Source organism: Balearica regulorum, chromosome 3, assembly GCF_011004875.1.
Source record: "Balearica regulorum gibbericeps isolate bBalReg1 chromosome 3, bBalReg1.pri, whole genome shotgun sequence".
Lineage (NCBI taxonomy): Eukaryota > Metazoa > Chordata > Aves > Gruiformes > Gruidae > Balearica > Balearica regulorum.
Window position 1 is genome coordinate 115806100 of NC_046186.1, and position 25545 is coordinate 115831644.

General features: G+C 45.6%; 1 protein-coding gene across 1 annotated transcript in view; it reads left to right on the forward strand.

The window, feature by feature from the left end:
- The first annotated feature begins 3550 nt into the window (after positions 1-3550).
- SLC1A4 (solute carrier family 1 member 4) overlaps positions 3551-25545 on the forward strand; it is a 37886-nt gene continuing 15891 nt past the window's right edge. The window contains exons 1-4 of the mRNA XM_075749697.1: positions 3551-4156; positions 14117-14159; positions 15611-15673; positions 22048-22214. Of these exons, the coding sequence (XP_075605812.1) occupies positions 3642-4156; positions 14117-14159; positions 15611-15673; positions 22048-22214 (788 nt within the window). The 5' untranslated portion in view covers positions 3551-3641. The remainder of the gene's footprint in view (positions 4157-14116; positions 14160-15610; positions 15674-22047; positions 22215-25545) is intronic.

The window sequence follows — 25545 nt, forward strand, 5'->3', positions numbered from 1 at the left end:
TGGTGCTGAAACATAGAGGGGAAGGACCTGATTCCCTTACAGCTGATTTTTTCATTCCCTTCACTGAGGCTGGAATTTCAAATACCCACCATCAAACAAATGGTATCAAGCAGAATTTGACTGGAAATCAGCAGGAGTTCTTCTTTCCTGGGCCAGTGGTGAAAACTATGTTGGCTGTGTCCTCACTGAAAGCAAAAGGAATTTTTTTATTTTATTTAAAAGTAACTGGATTTTTTTCCTGTTTTTGGGGGTTTGGGTTTTTTTATTATTTATTTGTTGTTGTCTGTTTATGATCCCTCTGCTGATTTCTGGAGGAAGCACCTGTGCAGGTGAAAGCCATCTAAGACAAAAAAATTCTTCAAGTCACAATAGGGAAAGTCAAAAACCTTAATTTAGAAGCACCAGCAGGGTGGACATTGGAAACATGCAGACTCACTCACTGGAAAGCTCCCAAGATCTACAAGTGCTGAAATGAAAACATGACACAATGGATCAGTCAATGGTTACTACTGAATAAGTCAGCAGGCTTCAGAGTTAATCACTGCAGCCGACCATGAACTCTCACAGGGTGCAGAAAAACAGTTAGCTTTGCCTAGAACATCTTTGGGATGATGTCCATTCATAGGGTGGGAGGTTCACATGCTCTGTTGTCTTGGCAAAAGCCCTGTCATCTGAAGATACGTTAAGAGAAGAAGGATAACTGTTTAGATCAGTGTTTAAATCAGAAAATCAAGAGGGAATAAAAGGGAGGGGAAATTGGGAATCCGAATTCTCATGAGGTCATTGACCAGGAAGCTTGAGGCAAGCATCCCTATGTCAAGGAGTTCTTCACAAAGGGTTGGCTATCATCAGCCAGCCTTAGCACGGTGTCCTGGTTTCAGCTGAGAGGGTTAATTTTCTTCATAGTAGCTAGTATGGGGATATGTTTTGGATTTTTGCTAGAAACAGCATTGATAATATAGAGATTTTTTTGTTCTATGGACCTATTGTTGAGCAGTGCTTACACAGAGCCAAGGCCTTTTCTGTTTCTCGCACTGCCCTGCCAGCGGGATGGCTGGGGGTGCACAAGAAGTTGGGAGGAGATGCAGACAGGACAGGTGACCCAAAATGACCAAAGGGATATTCCATACCATATGACATCATGCTCAGTTTATAAGGAGCTTGGGGGAAGAGGAAGAGGGGGGGCGGCAGCATTCGGAGTGATGGCGTTTGTCTTCCCAAGTGGCCATTGCGCGTGGCGGAGCCCTGCTTTCCTGGGGATGGCTGAACACCTGCCTGCCCATGGGAAGTGATGGATGGATTCCTTGTCTTGCTTTACTTGTGCATGCGGCTTTTGCTTTACCTATTAAACTGTCTTTATCTCAGCCCATGAGTTTTCTCACTTTAACTTTCCAATTCTCCTGATGGGGAGAGTGAGCAAGTGGCTGCGTGGTGCTTGGCTGCCGGCTGGGGTGAAACCACGACACATGGGTTAAAAAACATGCAGTGGGATCTACAATTTTGGAGGTGTGTGTTCCCGCAGGTCACCTTGCTGTTCTCCTGGCACCGCTCTGAGCAAAGTCAGCCCCACAAAGATGTGGGAACATCCTCCAGGAGAGAAGGAGCCTGCTTTTGGTTCATAGGGTGGAAAAGGCTCTATTTTAACTCTTGTACATGTGCTGCTACGGATGAGTTTTCCGATTTAATATGTTCTTCTTGTTCACACTTCCCTGAATTTCTCCCCTTGCTTTTCAGTTTGCATATGGGAACAGCATTTCTGTTCATTGTTTGGTTCTAGAATCTTTTCTCTACTGAAACAGAGAATAAAGACTTCTATATTTTTGTGTTTATTTTATAATTTTCTGTTGTCCTTCCTTTTTCCCTCTTGTCTTCCCCTTTTCACGGGTAAATGGAAAGGAAAAAGGGTGATACTGGGAGAGAACAGCAGGGAAAAATGCAAGGGAAAAACAAAGAATGATGTTTTCATGAGGAATATTCTCAAAATATTAATTAAAAATCCATTTTAGAAATGCTTCTGATGGGGAAGGAAACAATTATTTTGGAGGGTTAATTGTTTATTATTCACAAAAAAATATTCAAACCTATTTTAAAAGACCCATGTAGCATTTTGTTCGTTTTGAGGTTGGTGGAATTGACCATCTTTGAAAGTGTTTGCAGATTCTTGCTTTCCTGTTTAGTTTAGTCCTTGTTTCATTTCTCTGCTTATCCTAATTTGGTGGAACATTCATTCCCAGACTTCTACAAACCAAGTGTTCCTCAAAGGGAAAGTTATCAGGAAAAAAAAATAAAATCAATAAAAATATGTCTGGTATCTTGAGTCAAATTTTGGTGCAATAGCAAGCTGTGAGTCAAGACTTTGCATTGAGCTCTGAGGTGGGTGGTGATAGGCGCAGTTGCTCATTGGTGGTGTCGTTGCCTATTTAGTTGGAGACAATTTCCAGGAGCTCCAGCCATGGTGTAGGGATCTTCAGGTCTATCCACGAGGCTGGAAAGCAGAAAAGATTCTTATTAAATCGGGATTATTGCCCCATCACGCTCTGTCAGTCTCTTTAATTAGTCTGGTCTACTCGAAGAGCAAATGTGTGGCTGGTTGTTTTCACAGCACGTTTTCTGCTAGGCTGTGCTTTGCTGATGTCGGGAATGAACTGAAATGAAGCCCCCTCTAAAACCCAAACATCAGCCAAAGCTCATGCAACTAACTCCATGAACAAACACGACAGTACCGTATCTCCGAGGCCTGTGCGGATTTGAAAGCCCCAAGTGCCCTTTATCAGCCCCCTGTACCGTCAGACATCATCTGCTCCTCAGACAATACACTTGTGTGATCAGACGTGGGTTTCAGCCCAGTTCCTGAAGGAAGCGTGTTTGGAGCCCACATGCCTGTGCCACCCTGCCAGCAACAAGCCCACAGACCCACTGGGATGTCTTTGACCGTGGGGACAGGAGGCACAGCTACAACCTGTCGAGGTGCAGAGGATGGCTCCTGCCTCTCCAAGAGCTTCCAAGAGAGGAGGGGAACACTGAGGGGATGTGTGTGAGCTGTGGGACACTGAGGGGATGCGTCTGAAGCACAGGGACACTGAGTGGCCATATGTGAGCTGTGGGACACTGAGGAGCAGACACGTGCGAGCTATGGGACACTGAGGGGATGTGTGAACCATGGGGACACTTAGTGGGACGCTTAGGGAGGCACTTAGGAGACATGTGTGACCTGTGGGGACACTGACGGGGACACGTGTGACCCACAGGGACACTGAGGGGGACACTGAGGGGGGCGCTGAGGGGATGGGCGTGAACCATGAGGTCACGGAGGGGCCGTGTGCGACCCGTGGGCACGCCGAGGGCGCGTGGGTAGGGCGCGGGCGGCTCCGTTGGGTCGCAGAGGTGACGCGGGGCACGCGCGCGCGGCGACGGCGCTGAGGAGACCCAGGCCGGCAGGCAGGCGGCGCGTCTGGCGCACGTAGCAGCCGGGCGGGGTCTCCTACTCGTGGGCGGGGCCGCGCCTGGTCGGCACCACCCCCCCGAGGGCGCGGCGCAGCGGTCTGTCAGTCACTAGTGCAGCGCGCGGTAGTAGCACACGAGGCGCCGCGCAGGCAGACGGAGAGCGGGCAGGGCGCCGCCGTTCTGCCGCGCCGGGCAGCATGGAGGCGGCGGCGGCGGATGAGGAGAAGGCGGGCAACGGCCATGCAGAGGGCCCGGCGGCGGCGGAACAGAGTGGAGGGGGTCGGCTGCGGGGCTGCCGGGGCTTCCTGCGGCGTAACGCGCTGGTGGTGCTGACGGTGTCGGGGGTGGTGGCTGGCGTGGCGCTGGGCGCCGCCGTGCGCGGTGCTCAGCTGAGCCCGGCGCAGGTGGCCTACCTGGCCTTCCCGGGGGAGCTGCTGCTGCGAATGCTGCGGATGGTGATCCTGCCGCTGGTGGTGTGCAGCCTGGTGTCGGGAGCCGCCAGCCTGGACACCCGCTCGCTCGGCCGCTTGGGAGGTATCGCTCTCGCCTATTTCCTAGGCACCACGCTGCTGGCCTCCGGCCTCGCCATCGCCCTCGGCTTCATCGTCCGCCCTGGCGCCGGCGCCTCCGCCCTCAACGCCCCCGGGCTGGGGCTGCCGAGCGCCGTGCCCACCAGCAAGGAGACGGTGGACTCCTTCCTCGACCTCGTAAGGTGAGGCCGCCCCGCTCCCCCCCATCTCCTCCCTCCTTCCCGCCCTCCCTGCCGCAGCCGGAGGATGATGACAGACCCGGCGGTGTTGCACGTTGCAGCCGGCGGCTGGGGAACCCCCTCCTTCCCCCCTTCCTCCCCCCTCCTTCTTTTTTCTCATCCTCCTCCTTCTGCTTCTCATCCTCTTTCTCGCTTCTCCAGAGGCACCACTTTCTGCCCAGGTATCCACAGCCTGGTCAGGTTTAGGGCTGCGTGATGCTCTCTACCTCTCCCCCTTTTATTTTTAATTTTGGCTGGGTGGCTGAGAGGATGAGTCAAGGCGTGCTCAGAGCTCTGGGTGCCTGGGCCCGTTTTTGGCCCTGCTTGGAGGGAGAGCAGCTCCTGGGTGCTCGCTGCAGGGCAGACGTGGCCTTGCCTGGCACCTTCTCCTGCCCCACTGCCTGTCGTTGCCTGTCTCCCGCAGGCAGGGCAGGGCAGCTCTCCCCATCCCTCACACGCACCTTTTTCTTTTATTCCTCCACCCTTTACTAAGTCTCCTCACACAAATGCCAACCTGCCTTTTATAGTGCCCTCCTGTAGGTTCGGGCATGGAAATGCAACCCCCATTGAGGACATACCCTAGATGTAGTCCAGCGTGAGGACAGCCTGTATGTTCGTGAGCTATCCATCCCACCTCTGCACCTTGCAAAGACAAGACTCGCGTTCCCCAAAACTACCTGGAAGCAAGGCTTCCACTTCTAACCAGATCATAGTCTTTTTGTTTTATTCTTATTCATTCTTACAAAGTTGCAGACTTCACCTTTTCTTTTTTTCTCAGAGCCCATGTGCTGTTGAGATCTGTCCAGCTCTTTAAATAAGAGAAGAACACTTACACAAATGAGGCAAACATCCAGCCAGTTTTTTGGGTATCGGACTTCCAACTGCAGTCTCTTGTGCTTTGATGAATCTTGGTGCAGAATCCCAGATGTGAACAGCTGATGTGTTTTGTTATCCCAGGTCTGGGTCACAGGGAGGTAACCTGTGTACCAGTGAAGTGGCTGGAGAGTTGTGCTTAGCGGATATCTTGGTAATTACAAAGCTGAGTGCATGATTTTTATTTAGATCATTTGCTTTGCTTTTATGACTTCAGTTTTTGAGCTGAAAGGCTTTTTCAGTGTGTCTGGGTAAACCAATGTGGCAACAAAGATAAAAAGAGTTTATAAAAAAAGCCAAATCAACAACAAAAAAAACCCCAAACACAAAGCTGTGTTTACAGATCCATGTTAATGTGCTTTTCTCCCCCAGAGAGAGGTATGTTCCCTTTGCACAGAAAGTGAGTCTGGTTTGTCCCATTGGCAACCACGTACTTGGTGTCCTCGGCCCACCTCTCTTAAGGACCAACAATTATGGACCTCTCATAAGGACATGCAATTCCTGACAGAGCACATTAAGAAGTAAAAACAGGATGGTGACAGTAGGTGGGCTGGCTGTGAAGGTGACATGGAATTGAATGGAAATGTTGGCAGGTGAAGGAAAATTACAAAGAAAGGAGTCAGCACAACCAGGAGAGCTGGGAAGACACCTGTATCGGTGGCTGGCCCGAGTATATCCTGGCGTGGCTGCTGTAGCTGGTGTTTCATTCCTGTGTTGCCACGCAGCACAGAGTAGGAGGTAGCTGAGAAACTGGGCAGGGATGCTCCAGTGAGCTTCAGGCTGTGGGTAACGTCTGTGAAGGTGGGAGCAGAAAGCTGCTTCTTGCTCTGGTCTGTAAATGCAGGTGGAGAGTTAATCTTTGATGGGGTTATAATGGTGATGGGATTGAGTCCTTAACTCCAAAATAATGCTCATATCTATGAGACTTGGGTAAAGCATGTGGGTAGCAGAGGGGTTTGCTTCCGGGAAATGAGGGGCCAGGGGCTTTCCTCCAGTGCATGTACAGTGGGCTGTGAATTTAGCTTTTTCTTGGAAGGGCTGTTGCAGCCACATTATTGGGCAGTCCAGTTGTCACAGCAGTGACAACGAAATCCAGTCCATAAAAGACGTGTTTGGACGTGGCCACCACTAAAAGTCCCAGTCTTAGCACAAATCCCCAACAGACCCAGGGGTGGAGAAAGTTATGTGATTTTTCTGAAAATAAAAAAAGGCAGAGAGAAAGAGATATTGTTGTTGTTGTTTGTTTATTTCTTGAAAATGTGGGTGTTCTGGTTTTAGCATCGATCTTGGTCCCTGCTGTGGTAGAAGGTACCAGAGTAACTTCATCTACTGCCTTCTGTGTTGGTGGGTCTTGCAGCATCCTGCTCTCTGCTTTTCCTTTTCTCTTTCCATCATGAAACTTCGTATTAGATGCAAGAAAACTTTGTTGTCAATTGTGTCACAAGACTGGCTGTGTCCTTCAAGGCTTCACCACTCAGTTTTAGATAAAGGTAAAAATGAGGTGCAAATAGGTAAACTGAGTCCCCCATACAGCACTGGAAGCAGATGTAAAATGTAGCCCCAAGGGAGAAACAGCAAAGAGGAGATCACAGCTGTGAATCAGTATTTGCCATGGCTTCTGCAGGGATGACACAGGGTGTCCTTTCCCAGGATGCAGATCCCTTCTGCTTTTGGGTAGTGTATTAGTTAATGACCGAAAGATGTTGCTTTCCATTGTCATAACGATGTCTGGAGGCCAGTTTAATTCTTGGTTGTGGTTTTCTGTTTCCAAGTCTAAAGCTTCCACACAAACATGGACCTATACATGCAGACATGACTTCTGGAAAAGAGATTTGTCTTGGGCTTTGGTACCAAAACGAATGATGACTCACTGGTGAACTAAAAGGCTGTCTCTGTTCTGTTTTGTCCATGGACCGTAACCTCCAAGTTCAATTTGTCTGCCTTCCTCTGGCTGGAGGCGCCGGAGCACCCTCCTGGTTTTCCTTCTGGCAAGTGCAGGAGGCAAGCCTCGAACATGCTGTCCTCTGCCCCAGGACACGGGGTGGGGACAGCAGAGCTGTCTTTGAGCCCCACAGCAGGGATGCTGATGGCTCATCTCATCTTGGGTCTGTCATGCAGGCAGCTCTTCGGAACACCCTACAAGATGAGCATGGCCAAAGGCAGGGAGAGGCTGCAGCTCAGTGATCATGGGAGCGATCCAGCAAGAGTTCAGAGGTGCTTCCACAAGGTTGGTGGCTTAAAAAAACCAAACAAAACACAGAAAGTGGGGTGTGGTCTGAACCCAAGAGGGGGACCTTGGATTTCCTTAACTCTGCCCCATGTCAGTGAAGAAAGGCTTCTTCAGAGCACCCGGTTCAGGTTCTTACATTAAGCCAGGCCCTGGAGCACTCTTACTCCACATGCTCTTAGCTGAAAGTGGACCTTGTCAACATCTCCAGAGCATCTGACATGGAGAACAGCTCGGTTATACCAAATAGGTGAGCACTGAGTGCCAGCAGAATATGAGGAGAGTGAAGGGAAATTTTAGAATTTCTGGTTTCATTCCTTACTCATCTGTTTGTTGCAAAGCAATGGAGAATAAAGAGTGCTTGTCAGCTTGGCTATGAAGTGAGTAGCAGGTGGAGGAAGAGGCTAGCTGTGATACGGTGGGCTCTGGGGCTCAGCACCCACCTGGGTAGGTGACACTGCAGAGAGCCAGCTTGGCTCTGATGGTGCCAGGCATCTAGCCAGGGAGAAACAGGTGAGGAGGAGAGACGTGGATACAAGGAGGTGACTTCAACTTCCAGCTAACACAGCCCACCTATAGCTTGTTGGAAAGCAGTTGAAACAGCAGGATCAAGTGTTTTGCAAGAATCTATTGATTTGTTAACACTTTTGATGGGCAGTTGTCAAGACTGCATGTTTCGATAAGGTCAGAGTTTTGTTTTAGCTCTGATTTATATTTGCTGATTCAACAAAATGAAACAGTTTCACAGGAACCTATTGATCCTGTCAAAATATCCAACAGTGGGTGATCCTGGCATTTTGTTTCAGTGAGGTCAATGTTATGCTGTAATTTTATACAAAAGACTTAATTAGAAAATTTCACTCATCAAAAAGGAACATTTCAACAAAATATTTTACAATTTTTTTAGGGGGAAAAAAGGTCTAGAACAGGCTTTCTTTGCCCAATTTTGGGTTGAAAACATGTTTTGAAACTGTGGACTTGGCTTTGGGAAGGGAATTCTGTTTTTAATCCAGCTCTAGCTGTAACAGTCCAGGGATGGAAGGAGGTAGCAGTAGCATCATCAGCTTTTTATAGGAAGGGTACGCAGAGGTCCAGGTGTCTGCCCTGAGCAGTAAGGTCAGGGTTTCTCAGGCTGCCAGGCAAAACTGCAAAAGCAATTTTAAATTATATTGCTCCTCACTGCCCTTTCTGTCTCTCTGCCAGAGGTTACCAGCTGTGCTGCCAAAGGGACTACCCACGGCGCCATCAGCAAGCCCGTGTGTTGGCTACGGGCACCTTCAGAGCCAGAGGGAAGGCAGGCATGAGCTCAGGCACAGGGAGAAGCCTTGGTCGTATTTTGCTGTCTGGGCTGCAGAACGATGGCCAGGGTGGATCATGGGGTCCATAGCACTCATGCAGTGACCCTCGCTCGGGCACCAGTTGCTCCAGTAGCACTTGTTTCCTATAGCCTTGGACTTCTCAGTGAATCACCCGAAAGCAGCAACTGTGAAGGCTGTCTCTCACATCCCGGTGTGGAAAGAGAGCAAAAGTTGATTGTTAGGAGAAGAAGGGGAGATGCCACTTTTGTAGTGATAAATAGAATAAGAAGTGACTGGGGAACAGCTGCAGTTAACACCAATGGCGGGTTCCAGAGATAGGCTAACCACTGGGTTTCGTAGCTGGGTGGCCAGCTCTTACTCTGGGATACCCTCAGAAAAAAGGGAAGTAGTAAATGTTGCTGTCCACCTTTGCGTTTATCGTTTTCTGAGCCTGGATCTTCTCTTGAAGTATAGGGATTGCTGACTGATTTTTTTGTAGGAACAACTCAATGTTTTCATATGCCTGCACTATCTTGTGGGGTTTTGTTGGGGTTTTGTTGTTGGTTTTTTTGTTGGTTTTTTTGCCTTTGAACATTTCTGCTCCTTTCTTTTGTTCTTTATATTCATTACCTTTTACAACTGATTTCCCCCCCAGTTATGTTGTATTTTCCAAGCAACAAAGATGCAGACTGGACCATTAAGGCAAAAAACTCCCAAATATCTGCTATAAATAATCACTTTTTGAAGTTTCTCTGTGTTAAAGCAAATGCACACACTCATAAATATAGAATCATAGAATGGTTTGGGTTGGAAGGGACCTCAAAGATTATCTAGTTCCAACCCCCCTGCTATGGGCAGGGACACCCTCCACGAGACCACGTTGCCCAAAGCCTCATCCAGCGTGGTCTTAAAATATGTATGTGTCCAGAGCATGTATTGTACATCCACATACATATCAAAAAGCAGATGAGAAAAATTGTTGTGTGATATTGAATGAAAATCTTGGGACAGAAAGAAAAATAAAGGTACTGGAGCAATCCAAACTGGGCTCTGGAAGGTTGCAACAGATGGCAATAAAGTTGCTGTCAGTGGACTCCTACCATTGAAAACACTTCATTGAAAAAAAACTAGGAGATAACGCAACACAGAATACTTTTTCTAGGCTTTCTCACAAAAATATGTTTTCAGCAGCAAAGTTTTTGGCGTCAGATGTGGAACCTTTTTGTAAGAAGCAATGCAAGAGGAATGTGTAGTATTTTTGGGTTTCATTCTGCTTGCCTGAATTTCCCTTCGTGCTTTTGCTGCCAGAGCAAAGTTTGCAGAGCTCGAGCAACATAACTGTTTCTAAACAATTATTAATAATAATCCCTTACACATGCAATGAAGGAGTTCCTGTGCCATCCTTATCCTGCTGGTGGAAAGATACAGGGTAAGGAAGAGAGGAATTTGCCCATAATATCAAAATTGAGAAGGAAGGAAGCTACAGCCCCTTTTTGTTCCCTCTACAGCTCCAGGTTTCCTTGATCATCTGTGATTCCCAGCTGCAGATGCTGCAGCTGAATTAAGATTTTTGTTAGAGCCAAAATACAGTGAGACCTTCCTGGTAAAATTGGTTAGGGGAGTAATGGTCCCTTCTTGCCTAGTGGGAACAGCTTTTCATTGGAGAAAAGGAAAAAGCTGCATTTATCTGGCTGTGCGTGGGGAAATGGTGTGATGAGTACAGTATTCAAACAAAGTATTCAGACCCTGAAACTCCCGTCCTTGGTGCTGCCGCTTTCTGGTTCCTCTTTTAAGAGGATGCGAGACGGGTGCTTTCTCACACTGTGCGTTGTGCAGGTACGTGGAGGTTTCCTGGCTCAGCCCAGCTGCCACTCCAGCCCCAGGACACAGCTGTCACCCTTGACAGTTGTCCAATGGATTTCTGATTTTTTTGGGGGGAGGCGGAGGGGAGGTGGGCTGTCTGCATGACTTGCAACAGGCAGAGAGAGATTTTTCTGCCTGGTGCTCAGCGAGGAGAATAAAGTTTCTCTGTATCACCTACTTTGCCTTTACACCACAAAGGCGGTTGGGTCCATGTGTGGGTAATCCATCCCTCCCCGTGGAGCAAGGTCCCAGTAGCAGTGGAGTACCTGGTATGCATGCAGCACGTCTGTCCCCCTGCCGTAATGTCATGTATCGCTGGCTTGTATCATTCATGCCACATACAGCAAATTTCATCTTTCTTCATCAAGAGGCCAGGGCTGCCTGATCCCAGACCCCTGTGCCGGGCTCCTTATCACCCAGGCTTAGGGTTTCCTCAGCAGTGTGCTCTTGCGATAGCCCTATCTGCTTCAAAAAGGCAACTGTGTTCTCTAGGATGGGTCATAGCAGTGGCAGGGACAGGGCCATTGGAAACAGCAGCAATAGTGAGGAATCCAGTGATATAACTGTGGTGATTTCTTTAAACTCCACGTTTACATCTGGTACGGGCTTTTGAAGCTAAAAAAACCTTCTCAAGATTTATTTGGTCCACACAGAAAAACCAACTGGCAGACACCCACATTTAATTTGCATGCCAAATTACCCAGCTCATCAGCTTTCCTGTTCCCTGGTTCACCCAGACAGGAGGGATGTTTGCGCTTCCCCGTGCGACTCCTCCACTTGGGTTTGGGATCACAGCAAATGCTGGCTCGCAGGAACGGAGCTGGGTCTGGATTTCTGTGGTGGGTGAACTTTGCCTTGCTACGCGTGATGAGCAAAGCCTGCAGGCACAAGCACATGATGAGCCCAGGCAGGTCACCAGCCAGCTTGTGGCTCTCCCTGGAGCATGCAGCATCCTGACCCATTTTTTTAGGCATTGCTGTGGTGTTCTTGCACAAATCCACCTTAAGCTAAGAACCTGTGTCCTGACCCACCCATAATTAAGGCTTAATTTAATTCGCACGCCGATTGATCTTAGGTGAGCAATGAGTGTAGTCTGTGCAAAACTCATGCCTCTAAGATAAGCCATTTATTTGTTGGTTGGTTTTTATGAGCCGACACATTTTGTTCTTAAACTTCAGGATTTGAAAGAAAGAGGAGCGAAACATTATTTTATGTGTTGTTGGGACTTGGCAGTCAGGTGTACTTAAAGGTTGGATTGAACAAGAACACACAGCTCCTTCTGAGCTGCTGAATTAAGATCCACATTTTTTACTTAGTGGATTGTCAAAAATGTTCTTTGCTGTCCTCAGAGTTGAGTCTTGCAACCTGTGCTCCAGCAATAAAGAAGTGTGACTGCTACGTGCTCGTATTTGAATAGCTTTAGTGCTGTTCACACTTGAAGCAAGAACCTACGCCTTGCCTTGCTGTAGCAAGGCTGCTGGCATCACTCGAGTACGTGCTGTAAGTATATGCTTGGAGTTAAGTTAGTGTTTAATTACTGAGGCCCATGCCTGACATACTGTGTAAATTATGGACGGTTTGGTTTCTTGGCCACATTTAAACATTGGAGAACCATATTGTTTAGGCTTTAGAATTGCTTCCTTTGGCTTTGTTTTGTCAGGATGGAAAAGCTGATTTGAAAAAAAAAAAAGTAATTCGATTTCTGGTTGGTTTTCAGGGGTTTTTTTCATCTCTTTGCTTCTTCAAAATCCAGTCACTTTTTTTTTTTTTAAAAAGTAATCATCCTGCTATGAAAAGTCAAAAAGAAATATCCTTATTCTCCTAACAGCATGTTATGTGGTTGGGTTTTTTGTTTGGTTTTGGTTTGGGGTTTTGGGTGGTTTTTTTTGGTTAAAACTGTGTGCTGAGCCTAGGCCCATTTGTATATGTGATATTTTTCTCCTGATAAAAGTAAGTTTGCTTTTACTTTACGTGAGTTTTTTATTCACCAGACAGTTCCAGCTGTGCAAGAATTGATGCTTGTCAGCTGTTCCATTGATCTTATGTGACCAATTCTTAAGCATCTTTGCAGAGTTAGACCTTTCTCTCCTACTTTGAGAGCTGTATTGTCAAATTTTAAGGAGAAAAAGTTGCTGTTTGTTTCATGCTCAGTGGAATGTAGACTCCAGAAACCAAATTATTCTTAGAGCAATTTGGCTTTTGCCACTGCCTCCTAATACACTTGTAATGGAGCAGAGAGAGAGGCTGAGGTAGTTCACAGCAGCCACTTGTTTGATGAAGGTCCATGTACTTCACGTTGCTGTCAAGGCTGTGGGAAAAGCCTCACTGTGCAGCAGGATAACGGGAGTTATGCAATGGAAAAGACCAAAGTCCTTTTGTGTGCCATATCTTAATCTCCCTCTTGCTTTCAAAGATTTGACTCTGCTGCTCCATTTCTTGCTGCGGTTCAGATTTGCGCTTTCCATGTCATTTGTGGAATGATCACAACTGAGAGCCTGGTTGAAAATCATGTTCGCCAGGGTAACTACAGCAAAAACTGGGAGGACGTTAGCAGGGCACAGCCTGGAGGTAGCTGCAGCTTCCTCGGAGCAAAGGATGGGGAGCAGCTACCCAAATGCTTTCTGCCACGGTTAACTGGTTATGGGTAAGGTCTTTTGTTTCCTTACCGTAAGGAGGCACAAGAACTCTTGATGCACTTGGCTGGCAGTATTTTCAGTTCATACCCGAAACCTTCCTGCCCTCACCAGCTAGGGTCCTGCCGTGACCCCAGAGATCAGCTTTTATTCCTATTTTGCTTTCTGACACAGCAAAAAAGGCTGCCATTTGGCTAGGGGAACACATGCTCTTTGCCCACCATAAGGGGAGAAAGGAAGTGTAACAACTATGAAATACAAGAAGTGAGTTTTTCCTTACGTGGTCCAGTTAACCATTTTTCCTGTTCTTGTTGCTTCATAGATGCACATATCCACTAGATGCCCAGTAGAAGTGTACATCACTTTGCGTGCTGTCCTCTCTGCAGAAACCTGATGCTCAATTTGCATTTCTGTGTGAAGGCACTACCAAATTCAGATGTTGCAACTTTCTATATGAGTTGTCCCAGCTTTAATCTGTGCTGTTTAACCCCTTAAGCCCTTGCAGACAGCTGCTGGCCTGTGATACTGTTCTGCTTTACCTTGGTGTTCAGGGAAGCTGACCTTGTTGTGTTGAAGGGTTAAGCCGTTTTCTTAAGTGGATTTTTCTGATTGGATTGTCCTTTGCATTGATGCTGTGAGAAATGTCTAATCACACAAGTAATGTTAAAAATCTTCTTGACCCTGGAGGCCATAAGCTGTTGCTGCAGCTGGTGCGGCTAAGCCAGTTTCTGTAGCCACTGGCAGATGGGTGTGTGTCTGATTGCCTCTGGTGTCCCTACCCAAATGGTTAGGTGTGGCAGACAAGCAGGGACCTTTTTATGTCAGCAAAAGAAGGTGGCATTCACACCTCTGGAGATGCAGCAAGACATCTGTTCTGTGCTCCCAGAGTATCTTCCGTAGTACGTACCTCACTAATGCCAGTCTGCCTGTCTTTGCAAAAGGAATTCAGTTTCTGAGAGTAAAGCACCTTGGTGTGTTCGTTTCAGAAGTCCTACAAGAAATATTTCATTTTCTTGTTTGTATTTTACAGAAACCTGTTTCCTGCAAATCTTGTTGCTGCAGCGTTCCGAACGGTAAGATACGTGTGGACTTTCGACATTAGCTACAGTGTGCAAAGTGAATGCTCTTTTTTGAAAAAGAACTAGAAAGATGTAGAAAGTACCAAAAGTTAATTTATTTATAATAGGTGGGATTTTTAAAAGCACCTGATGTAATCAGACATACAACTTCCGTAGCAAATGGTTTGATTTTGAAAAATACACCTCAAACAAAAGCATATTTGTAGCCTATGTTTTGTACCTCCACCAAAAATGTTCTTTTAAGTTTTATACTTTGGGTGCTGTGTCGGGCAGCAGTGGCAGCTCTGCTTTGTGTCAGGCTGCTTGTTACTGCTGCTGTTAGCTGGGAAAACCCTTGGGTACGTAGTTTGGAGCTGGGCTTAGAACAGACAAGGCTAAAGACTTTTAGGCTCCCATGTGTGTAAGCATTACCTGTTGCCTGATGCTTTTATTCAGTATTTTCCCTTGTATCCCTCGCTGGATTAACTGCTCAGCCTGGATTGTCTTCTGACAGAGGACAAAGTGTGGTAGGATGGTAACTGGTACCAGAACATAGTGTGGTCTAAACTGATGGACAGTAGCTGTGGAGCTCTGAGAAGATTTTTATTATCACTCATTTTAGATGACTGGATAGACACTGTTGAGAATATTGCTGTGGGCCAGTGTGATTCTTTATGGAGAAGAATCACAGGAGCAGAATAATAGTTTTTGCCCTAATGGTATTCTGTGGGTTTGCTTTTGTATCAAAACCAAGGTCAAACTTTTAAAATCAAGTTCTATTTTGATTGTATACATAATACAGTACAAGTCAACGTGCCATAAATAAAAATAGGAGCAATACAAAAATATCATTAAGAAGAGGATATGCTGTGATACCTCAAGTGTCAGGGTTCTGTATGTTCAGGGATGAATTAAAGAAGTCCTCCTTTCCTCTGTGCTGCTGTTGTGACAGGTAATTGGCAAGTACATAAGCTTTTCTTTCCCCTATTTTATATCTAAAGAAAACAAGCCCAAAGAAGTATGCTGCTTTTGCGAGGTGTCTAGCTTATTTATCAAAGTAAACAGTTGCCCTAGATTTTAGATAATTTACTGACAATTTTAATGCCTGCCTTACCATTTCCAACAGTGAAACAGTGCAAGTGCCACTTGCCTTCTGCAGGAGCAAGTGCAACAGTGTGGTGTGTGAGCAACAGCAGGGTGGAGGAGAGGGGAGTTCCTCGGCTGCTGCCCAAACCTGGCAGCTCAGAGGGTCACAGAGCACTTCTCTGTTGCCACATGGGGAAGGAGATGCGTACGCTCTCACTCCCTTTTCTTGCACAGGGACAGGCTTGTTAGCCTCCATAGTATGGCCTCCAGAAAAAGTCTTCCTAAAAGTAATCAACTCCTTGGGAAATGCTAGATGATATGGTCATATCGATGATGTGATGAGCAATCATTGTAGTTTTGTTTGTTTTTCTTACCTGCAGTATGCAACAGAATATAAGATGCTGCTCAGAAACACTACCTCTGGAAATGTCACGTGGGAAAAGGTAAGGTCGCTTCTTAGGTTTTTATACAAACCCTTGTCAACTGTAATATTTGACTACTTTGTAGTCTTTAATCCTTTCCAGCAGTCATTGGAAAGAAACAAGTACTTTTCTTTGCCTGGAACTGAGACACACACAAGCCAGATGAGTTACAGCCAGCCACACAAGAAACTAGGATGGATAGGAAAGTTGAGCCCACTCAACTGATCTAACCCTTGAGACCTTATTTTTAGGCCATGCTTTCTTAGACCTAGTCTCACTTGATGTAAATTTTTGATTAGTCACTCTGCCTAATGTTTCCCAATAACTTTCTGTAAACTTGGAATTAAATAGCAATCAGGCTGGCTGAATATGTCCCTTAAACATTACTTTTCATTAACAGTTTGGAGAGAATGAGCTTTTTTCCACTACCCAGGCAAAGCTCTTTAAAAAACCCAAACAAAACCACCAATGAAGAGGTTAGTTGAGAATTTTTTCTTGTTGCCATGCTACTGAAATTGTTTGAAGCAGTAACAAGTGGTCTGAAGGAGTAAAAATTATAGACAGAACATTACAAGTAGGCTGCTATTGCAATGGTGTCAAAAAGGAAACTAATTTGCAGGTGTAGCTGAGTGTTACCTTCCATATGTAGCTCGTAGGACTTCCAGAGATGCTCTGTATCCCATTAAGTGGCATCTCCCCTGCAGCATGGGGCTATCAAACATCTTTATTATTGGCCAGAGCCAACATATTGCAGGTCCAGCAATAATTACCATTGTCTTACAGGCAGCATGCTATGAAACAGACCCAGTACCCCAGCCTGTGATGTGTCACCTCACTCCAAATGAAGTATCTCATGTGCTTTCATGGGATTTTGGGGAGACAGGTTTGAGACTGGAAATGATTTCCAGGGTTATTTTCTATTTCTCAGGTTCATTCTGACTCTGAGATCAGTATCGGTTGTTGGGTTACTATATTTTTAATATGATTAGAATGCCCCTAGTGCAAGAGACTTGTAATGTTTGTATTTGTCATGGAAGGGCTCAACTGGGGCTTGCCCACCAGTTTGTAAAACCATCGACAAAAAAGCAGTTTATGCTCATCCAGAGGGACTCTGAAGCGTATCCCTGAACACAGGAAATACTGGCCTCATTACATTCTCCTCGTCACACATAGTGCGTGAGCAGGCGGTGCAGAACAGTGTGTTTCCAAACTCTGCTTTTGGCTGACAGGCTGAACTTTCACCAGTCCCGGAGACAGGGTGACAGGTGACTCGAATGGCACAAGAAATGAGCAGGGGAAAAGTTAGCCCTTGCCTAGAAGCCTGCTATCACACGGTCAGCGGTCTTGCTGGGGAAGAAGGCAGCTCTATCTGGCCGGGCCTCTGCCCCGTGCCTGTAAGATCCAAGATCTGCACTCACCCCATCTGACATGGATGTGCAGCAATGACTGCAGAAGGGCACTGTGATCCCAAAAAACACTTTCTCTTCTCACACCATTATATCCTTCAGCAGCCTTGTGCTGCTAAAACCCAAGTTCAGTAGGAAAGGCTGTAACAATGTGCACTTAGACATGTGTGTTCGCTTACAGAGTGTAGAGTTAGTTATTCTTCATTTAAGCAGGAGGAAATGAAAGGTAAGACTTTTCTTGTTCATCTTCAGTGTCAAGTTTGATAGGGGGTCCTTGGCAATCAAACACAGGTCAGGGCCAGCCTTATCCATTTGGCATAGGCTTGGCTGTCAAGTACTTTTTTTAATGCTTGCTTGAAGCCATCACCCTTCCTCAAGAGATAAGAATGCATCTTTTGGCAATTTAAAACGTGAGATTCTTTTTCAGTTTTCTTCTTTCCTTTTTGCACAGGAGTCTTCCTGTTTGATGCAATATCAGAAAAAATATTCTAATTTGTCACTGGTGCCTGTTTTTGCCAGCGGTTATGATGTAAAGGTTATTTCCACTATTACTTTTCCAAAACTTTTCTTCAGTTGTTGGATCAAAACCAGAGCTGAGCTTCTTTAGTTCCAGAAGACGCCCTACTGTCTCTAGGGAAAGAGCAGACCAAATAAAAAGAAAGCATCGTCTCAGTTTTGTTAGCTCAGTTTCAGGACTGGTCAGACGATATTATTCATGGATAGATGATGATTAAGTTTGGAAAGGAAGAGTATGATTTTTGGATAATACATAGTATAAATATCATAGTGATAGAAGTTGGGTTCCAGGGAAACAGGATGATATTCCTACCTAATGTTTTCTTTCATCAGCAGAATATTTGATTGAAGAGGAAAAATTTTTTCCTTCTACTTTCTATATGAATAGCATAGAGCAAAATTTTCCATTGATTATTTTTTTCCCCCACCACTGGTTAATAGGTTCTGTCTTCTCTTGCTGATGATATGAATAGTGGGGCACGTAAATGACTGCTCAGCCACATCCTTTTTGTTGTTTCACATGCTCCTCTTGTGTTTACCTAGCTTTCATGGCTACATCCTCTTTGTTTCTTTGGCAGCAAGGCTTCCTGGGGCACGGGCTATCTCAGTTTCCCATCTGTAGCACAGGGAGACTGTGGAGGACTCCAAGTTCCTCTTGTGGCAGCAGTAAAAATACACAAACTGGTGATTGCTCTTCTTCTTCACATCACATGGCTGCATTTGCTTTTCAGCCACTTACTACTTGGACAGCTCAATGTCAGCAGTTGTTTCCTTTGCTTCAAGAGCTAAAAAACAATAGGATCTTCAGAGAGATTCGAGGACCAGAGGAGCTCCATGAATCTTCCTACCAGAACACATAATTCCAAGCAAACAATAATGTGTCCCATAGTTTATCCTGGAACAAAGCTCTCATTAAAGCTGTTTTTGTTTGGTGTCCACAATGCTGCTTGGTTTGGCAGCTCCTTTGGGGTGATGCACTCATGTTAGAGTACAAAAAGACCGTTCAGCATCTGCCAGTTTTAGAGGCTGGGATTGAGAGGATCTTCCGCTGAGGGTTTACTGCTGGCCTCTTTCCATATTGTGCTGCAAGGAGGTGAAATTCCCTGAACACTGCCGATTGCTCCCTGCAAATCAAGGGGATGATTCCCTGCAGTATGTTACCACTCTGTGCAAATGATGGGCCTTCTGCTTAAATCTGCAGTGGTGAAAGGCCATAGGGAATATTGTGTGTGGTAAAGAAATTGGCTCAAGAGGGAGAAAGGGAGAGCAAGACCTGAAAGGGAGGACAAGATGACAGTAAATAGAGGGAAATAGCTAAGAAGTTTTTGGTGGCTGTGCACAGAGTCCTCCCTCTGTTCACCAAGAATTCACGGGTCCCCAGATCACAAGAGGAAGCTTGAAGGACTAGTAAGCATGAGCACTTGGAAAACAGCAGCAGCAGCGATCACAATGCTGGGAGCAAGGTAGAGAGAGACATCTCTGTATGAAAGAAGACTAAACTCTGTATTGTCGTTCTGGTGAGGTATAGGGGAGTTTGAGGAGAATTGGCCAATTTATGCACAGTAGACCACTGTGAAATTTAAGAGGAAAGGTGAGAAGCCACCTGTGTCCTGGTTGTAGCTAACTGAAGACGCTACTATCTCTTGCCCTCTAGCTTCCCAAGAACAAAATTTGGCAAGCCTTTGGCACCCATGGCTCTGAAGAAGGTGGAGTGGCTGATACTTGTGGGGATTGAATGACCTAGAAGAGCCCTGCACTTCTCTTAGTCAGTGAAGTCACCTTCCAAATTAAGCACTAGGAACTCTGGTACTGGTTCTCCTGTGTGCCTCCCAAGCTCTGTGACCCTGTGTGCCCTACACAGCTAGTGGGAAGCTGAGCAATCCTCTTGCAGATTCAGTACACTTCTGCCTCAGTCCTGAGACTAGATCTTTGAGAAGTCCAAATGGTAGCAGGTTGCTGGGCGTCAGGCTCACGTGGTTGCATTTAATGAGTTGAGAAGCAAATCTCCAGTAGAATGAGTTTAAAGGGTGAAGATGCTTTGCAAAACGTCAGTATAAAGTAGTACAATGAAATTTCCTCCCAGTAACATCCAAGTCAGGATCCTGGGCACTTTCAGCAGCTTGAAACATTGAATTTCTGTTCCATAGCAAAGTTTGATAACTATTTTTTTCTGAATAAGAGCCAAAACAAAAGAGCATTCAATGTTTTAAGGATATATTTTTTTGTGGAAAAAGTTTGGGCCCATTATGGTAAGATTCTGTTCCAAGCTGAACTTTTCATATTAGCCTTGTATCAAATGAACCCAATATAAGATGTTATATCATAAAATAACAAGTTGGAAAAAAAATCAAAACAAACAAACAAACAGAAAAAACCCCAAAATGCCAAACAAACAACAAAGTGAAAAGTTATGTGAAAATGAGAGTGTTGCATTCACTCCATGCGAATGAAGTAAGTGTTTCTTTTCTGGTGTAAAAATGTTCACATTTTGCCCAGGTTGACATTTCCAAGAGAAAGCTTTGGTTTTGATGAAATGACATGGCAGCCTTATTTTACTACACGTTTACTTTCTTCCTGCTAATAAATAGACATAAAAATTTAGGACTTGTATAGCTATGAGTACATTGTTACTGATAAATTGTCACTGAAATTTTGTTAGATTCTCTTCAGCCTTATGGTAAACCTTATCTGCTACCCTAGAGTTAGGTTTTACCAACAGAAGTGGAAAATAGAAAAAAGTGTGCATGCCATGTACACAGACAGTTTATTCAATTAATAGGAAGGCGTCATTTTTTTTGTCTAATTTTTCTAACCACAGAAGAGTTTAGGGCCTCCAGGCACATAAAACAGAATATAGATAAAACTGTCCAGACAGAAAAGTGTTACTGTGTGTGGAGAAAGCAGCACATTTCTTCAGACATCTCTGGAGATATACTGCACCCTATTCTTAAGAGCCTGTCCATGTTTTCAATTCTTTCAATTGGAAATCAATTACATACTGACAACTTAGCCCTGAACAAGCAAAAATTGCAGATCCTATATCTAATTATTTTGTAGATAGCAAATAAAAAAAGCCAGAACCTCTATTGTTTGTAAACACTTTTGTTAACAGCAGTTTAGCCTTCATGCTTTTGTGTATAATTTATGTTTTATCCCCTTTCCTGCAGTACTTTATTTCCACCTGCCACTAAGAAACAGTCCAGCTCAGTATACTTCCAGCAAAAACATCATCTCAAGCAGGCTGGTTTTGTCAGATTTAGCAGATCAGTATCCCAAGTTCTTTAGTCAATATTCATTTCAAGCTTTTAGCTCAGAATATATTTTTCTTTCCTAGTGTTGAGCTAGTGTCTACTTAAACTAGCCAGAAGGGCAAAACTTGTATACAAACCTAATCTGTTTTAGAAGCTCTTCCAAAGAAAACAACAATTTGACATGTTGAGCTTGTACTGCCAAGTCAGGGGGGGGAAACCAGTTTGTCAAAACAATTATATTTTTACAAAGCCACAAGAACACTCATTCAGTTTGTATGATACTACTTTGCCAAACAAGGTCCAGCTGTCTCTCAGAAACAAACCGTGAAGGACCAGCAGAGCATACTTGTGAGTAGACAAGTTTTTGTCAATAGGTGGATCCTGTCTTTATCCTCTTACCACACAGCCATATGATTTCTGAGAAGGGGAACAGGTATTTCTTCTGTGCTGTCTGTATCTCCCACGGCTGACGTGGACAGATGAATGAGTAGGTTTCCACGGTTTGCTACCTTTCTCTGCCTCTCTCCCCCCCTTTCTGCTTCATGACACTGGTATTCGCATGGTTTTCACTTTGGTATAAATATTGCACTAAAGTGATGGAGCTGGCAGTTTCTGAGAGCAGATTCCCATCAGAGGTGTCAGGAAATAAGAGCATGTTTGGGGCCAGACCGCTGCAAGCCTCTTGCAGGTGTCATTTGTTTGAGGTGGTAGAGTATCATAGTGCCGACAGCAAATGATGCTTGGTGGAACAAGCAGAGCTAGGAAGTCAGTATCATTGATATCTGCCATTTATACCTGTGGTCTTTCCCACACCCTTCTTCCCTCCTGGAGAAACAGGGAGGAAAGTTTCAGTCTTTTAACCACACGTGTGTCATTGGTGCTCATGCTGTTTCGCACCTCCAGTGGAGCTTGTCCTGAGTCAACTGGGGAGGTTTGCTGTTGAGGTCACTGAGAGCACATGTACTGTGTTGAAGGGCATGAGGGGAGGTAGTGGCAGGCCCTTTCCAGTGAATCCATGCCAGCTCATAACTAGGCAGGTTTGTATCTGGACTGCGTCCAGATCTTGTTTGGTTCCCTTCAACAAAGTAAGAAGTCGTTCTCTCCCACAATAGGTTCTGCTTGTTGATTTCAGATCTATTGGGCAGCAACAAAATGAGGTGACCCTTTTGTTGGGTTTTGTGCTGATCCCACATCTAACAAGCTTCTTTTTTTGCCTCTACAGATCCCTGTTGGTACAGAGATTGAAGGGATGAATATCCTGGGACTGGTGCTGTTTGCTCTGGTTTTAGGAGTGGCACTGAAAAAGCTTGACCAGGAGGGGGAAGATCTGATTCGCTTCTTTAATTCATTCAATGAGGCAACTATGGTCTTGGTTTCCTGGATTATGTGGTAAGTGTGTGACTGCAGATATATCTGCAGTACAGTATTATGCTCAGTTCAGGAATCTCACCATTTATCCATCTCCGGCTTTTTCCTACCAGATCCCTCATCACAAGAAAAGTGAATGTCATGGTGTCACATGATGGGGTCTTTTCTTCTTGCTTGTGCCCTGTAATTAGACAGTCATGCATAGCTTAAGGTATCAGTCTGGAACGCTTCAGAGGGCTGCTTAAAAATCCTCTCCAGGACTCCTTTTTGATTAATTAGTTGAAAGGCAGCTTTCTATTTCAAAGCAGCATAAGCCCGTGGCTAGCTGCCATCATGTGCCTAAAGCCACTGGCCCTGAATGAACAAAGGAGATGTGAGCAAGTGAGGAATATGGTCATGTGAAGGCCAGGGATGTTTGTGCTTGGAGTGCACTGTCAAATGCAGTGTATAACTAAAAAAATACTTGTAGCATCATGCCTTTTTCTGTTGGTCAAAAGGTTACTTGTACTGACCTGAAAGATACCCAAGGAGCTCAGAAGGTAGCCCACTCGCTGATACTCATTTGAGAGAAGCCATGTTGAGTGCATGAATACAGAGCCCCACCTGTCCACTTGCAACAAATGGTGATGGAGAACCTATGTCCCTTTGTACAGACAGGAGGAACAATCTCCAGGGCTATCTTCTCCATCCTACTGAAACAGTAGTGCTAGCTATTGAGTGTTTTGTCATCATTATCAGCAGACCCTGATTTATACAGTGGATCTTTAAATCTCTGTTCCTCTTCTAAGATCTCTCTCATTTTCCTGGGTGAAGCAGGAACTAATGTTACTAGCAGAGCGATCAACTGTTTCTTGTTTGTGCTTGCTTCTCCAGAGATGCTTTTTTCCATTTTACATCCCTGAGAGTAGGTATTTCCTAAGGTTGGTTGCTTATTTTGTCTCCTGCCTATTAATGAGCAAATCTATTATTTCACTTCCCCAGAGTCCAGACGTGTTTATGGGGTGAATGTTGCTCTGACCAATCTCACAAAGCTTTTGGCACCAAAAAAAGTCTGTATGTTAGGATCTGGAGTGCACTGAACTTTCTCAGTTTCTCTTGCCAGCTGTGTCCTGCATCCAAAGAAGTGTGGCCAGCATGTCGAGGGAGGGGATTCTGCCCCTCTAGTCTGCTCTCATGAGACCCCACTTGGAGTACTGCATCCAGCTCTGGGGTCCCCAGTACAAGAAAGACACTGAGCTGTTGGAGCGAGTCCAGAGGAAGGCCACGAAGTTGATCAGAGGGCTGGAACACCTCTCCTGTGAGGACAGGCTGAGAGAGTTGGGGTTGTTCATCCTGGAGAAGAGAAGGCTCCGGGGAGATCTAATTGCGGCTTACCAGTACCTGAAGGGGGCCTACAGGAAAGATGGTCAGGGAGTGTAGTGATAGGACAAGGGGTAATGGGTTTAAACTAAAAGGGGGTAGATTTAGCTTAGATGTTAGAAAGAAATTCTTCACTGTGAGGGTGGTGAGACACTGGCACAGGTTGCCCAGAGAGGTTGTGGAGGCCCCATCCCTGGAAGTGTTCAAGGCCAGGTTGGATGGGGCTTTGGGCAACCTGGTCTCATGGAGGGTGTCCCAGCCCATGGCAGGGGGTTGGAACTAGATGGGCTTTGAGGTCCCTTCCAACCCAAACCATTCTGTGATTCTATGATTCTTGCTAGGGAAGAAGCCAGCATTGGAGGAGGCAGGCATCTCTACAGAGCGGTTCAGGCCACCTAAGCTGGGGTAGGACCAGCCTCCTGATTGGGTTTTTTGTCAGGTAGGATGAATCTGGGCCTCAGAGCAGTATCACGGCTGTTCTTGTGCAGCTGGATGGGTCTAGGCTGTGAAACCAACAGTACTAATACGTCATATGTAAAAATAAAAATACTCATAAGGACAGCTAGCTAACAAATTAACAGTGGGCCATTTCTCACTCACTTTCCAAAGCTGTTGGAAAAGCTATAAGCTTACCTTAGCAGAGGTATTTTTCCTCCCATCATTCTGCAGTTTTCATTCTTAGTATTTTCCTCCCTCTAAGAAGTGGAAAGGTTTTAATAAAACACCTGATTTTACACTGGCAGATCTCTGTGTTAGTTGCTGTCATAAGGGATTGAAAAATTCAAAGTCTCAAAGCTTAAGTCTTTTGAGTGTAATTCATTGGGCATTGAATACTAATAGGAGGCAGTTCTTGTATTCAGCTGATTACAGTGCTAACACTTCAAGCCAATCAGTTGGTATATAATCCTTTACTTTGTGGATTATCGGGACCACAGCTGACTCTTAACGCTGCAGTGCACCATAGCCCTTACTTATTCTCTTTCCTTCCTTAAGGCTCTTGTGTCACCCTGGCATTTATTCAAAATCTGTCAAGCTGCATGTATTTCCCAAAGGATACTTTGGAATGGGTGAAATCATACTACCAAGAAAAAAGGCAGCTTGTTCTTGTATCTAGTCCCATTCCAGACCCACTCTCGTGTTTAGCAGCACTTTGGTCTCAACTTTCAGTTCCTTCCTCTCCAGCCTCTTTAAGCAGAGGGATCTAGTCTCAGCTCTGAATCCAGTATTCGTGTTTACAGAGCTTGTGCAGGACCGGGGCTTAGCGGGATCTGGCTAATTGGGGTGCTCAGAAACGTAGTACAAAGGCAGTATGTCGCAGAATTGGCAGAGGCTGAGTGGGGAAGGTTCAACAGGATACCTAGAGATTTGGCCAAGGGAGGACAGCGAGAGGATGCTCACATTGGTCTGGGACATAAGAAGGTGCTCTCTGCGCAGGACGAGGGAGGGAGAGGCAGACTAGGAGGGAGTGAGTGATCTGGGCAACCTTAAGGCTTGCCCACCTTTCCAAACCTTTGCATGCTTAACCAAGTGTTCTGAAGTTTGTCCTGACTCCATAGATCAGCTTCTCTGCACATTGGCATTGGACTGGGGGGGAGAGTGGGAGAAAAGCCATTCTTCATTCCTGAGATGTACAGGCGGATCTTTTGTAGTCGTGTGTGTGCCTGGGGCAGGGTTTTGGAGAGCTGAGTGATCTTTTAGTATTTATTAATCTTAGAAGCAGAAATGGAGCACAGACAGCATCATCAGAAGTACTCAGACACAGACTTCACAAGTAGAGCTTTGGAGAAACTGACACTGGGCCTGAAGTGGTTCCTGCAGTTCATTTAGTAGTTGTGCTGTAGGTGCAAGGGCAATTCTGTCTTCCCAGCTGCACTACTGGGAGCAGAGGTGTGGCTGTAACCTGCAGGTTGCCCTTCCCCTGGCACAGCTCCCAATGTTCCTGACAAAGGAAACTTCAAACAAATGCTGACGTCCTAAGACGTGGCATGTTTCT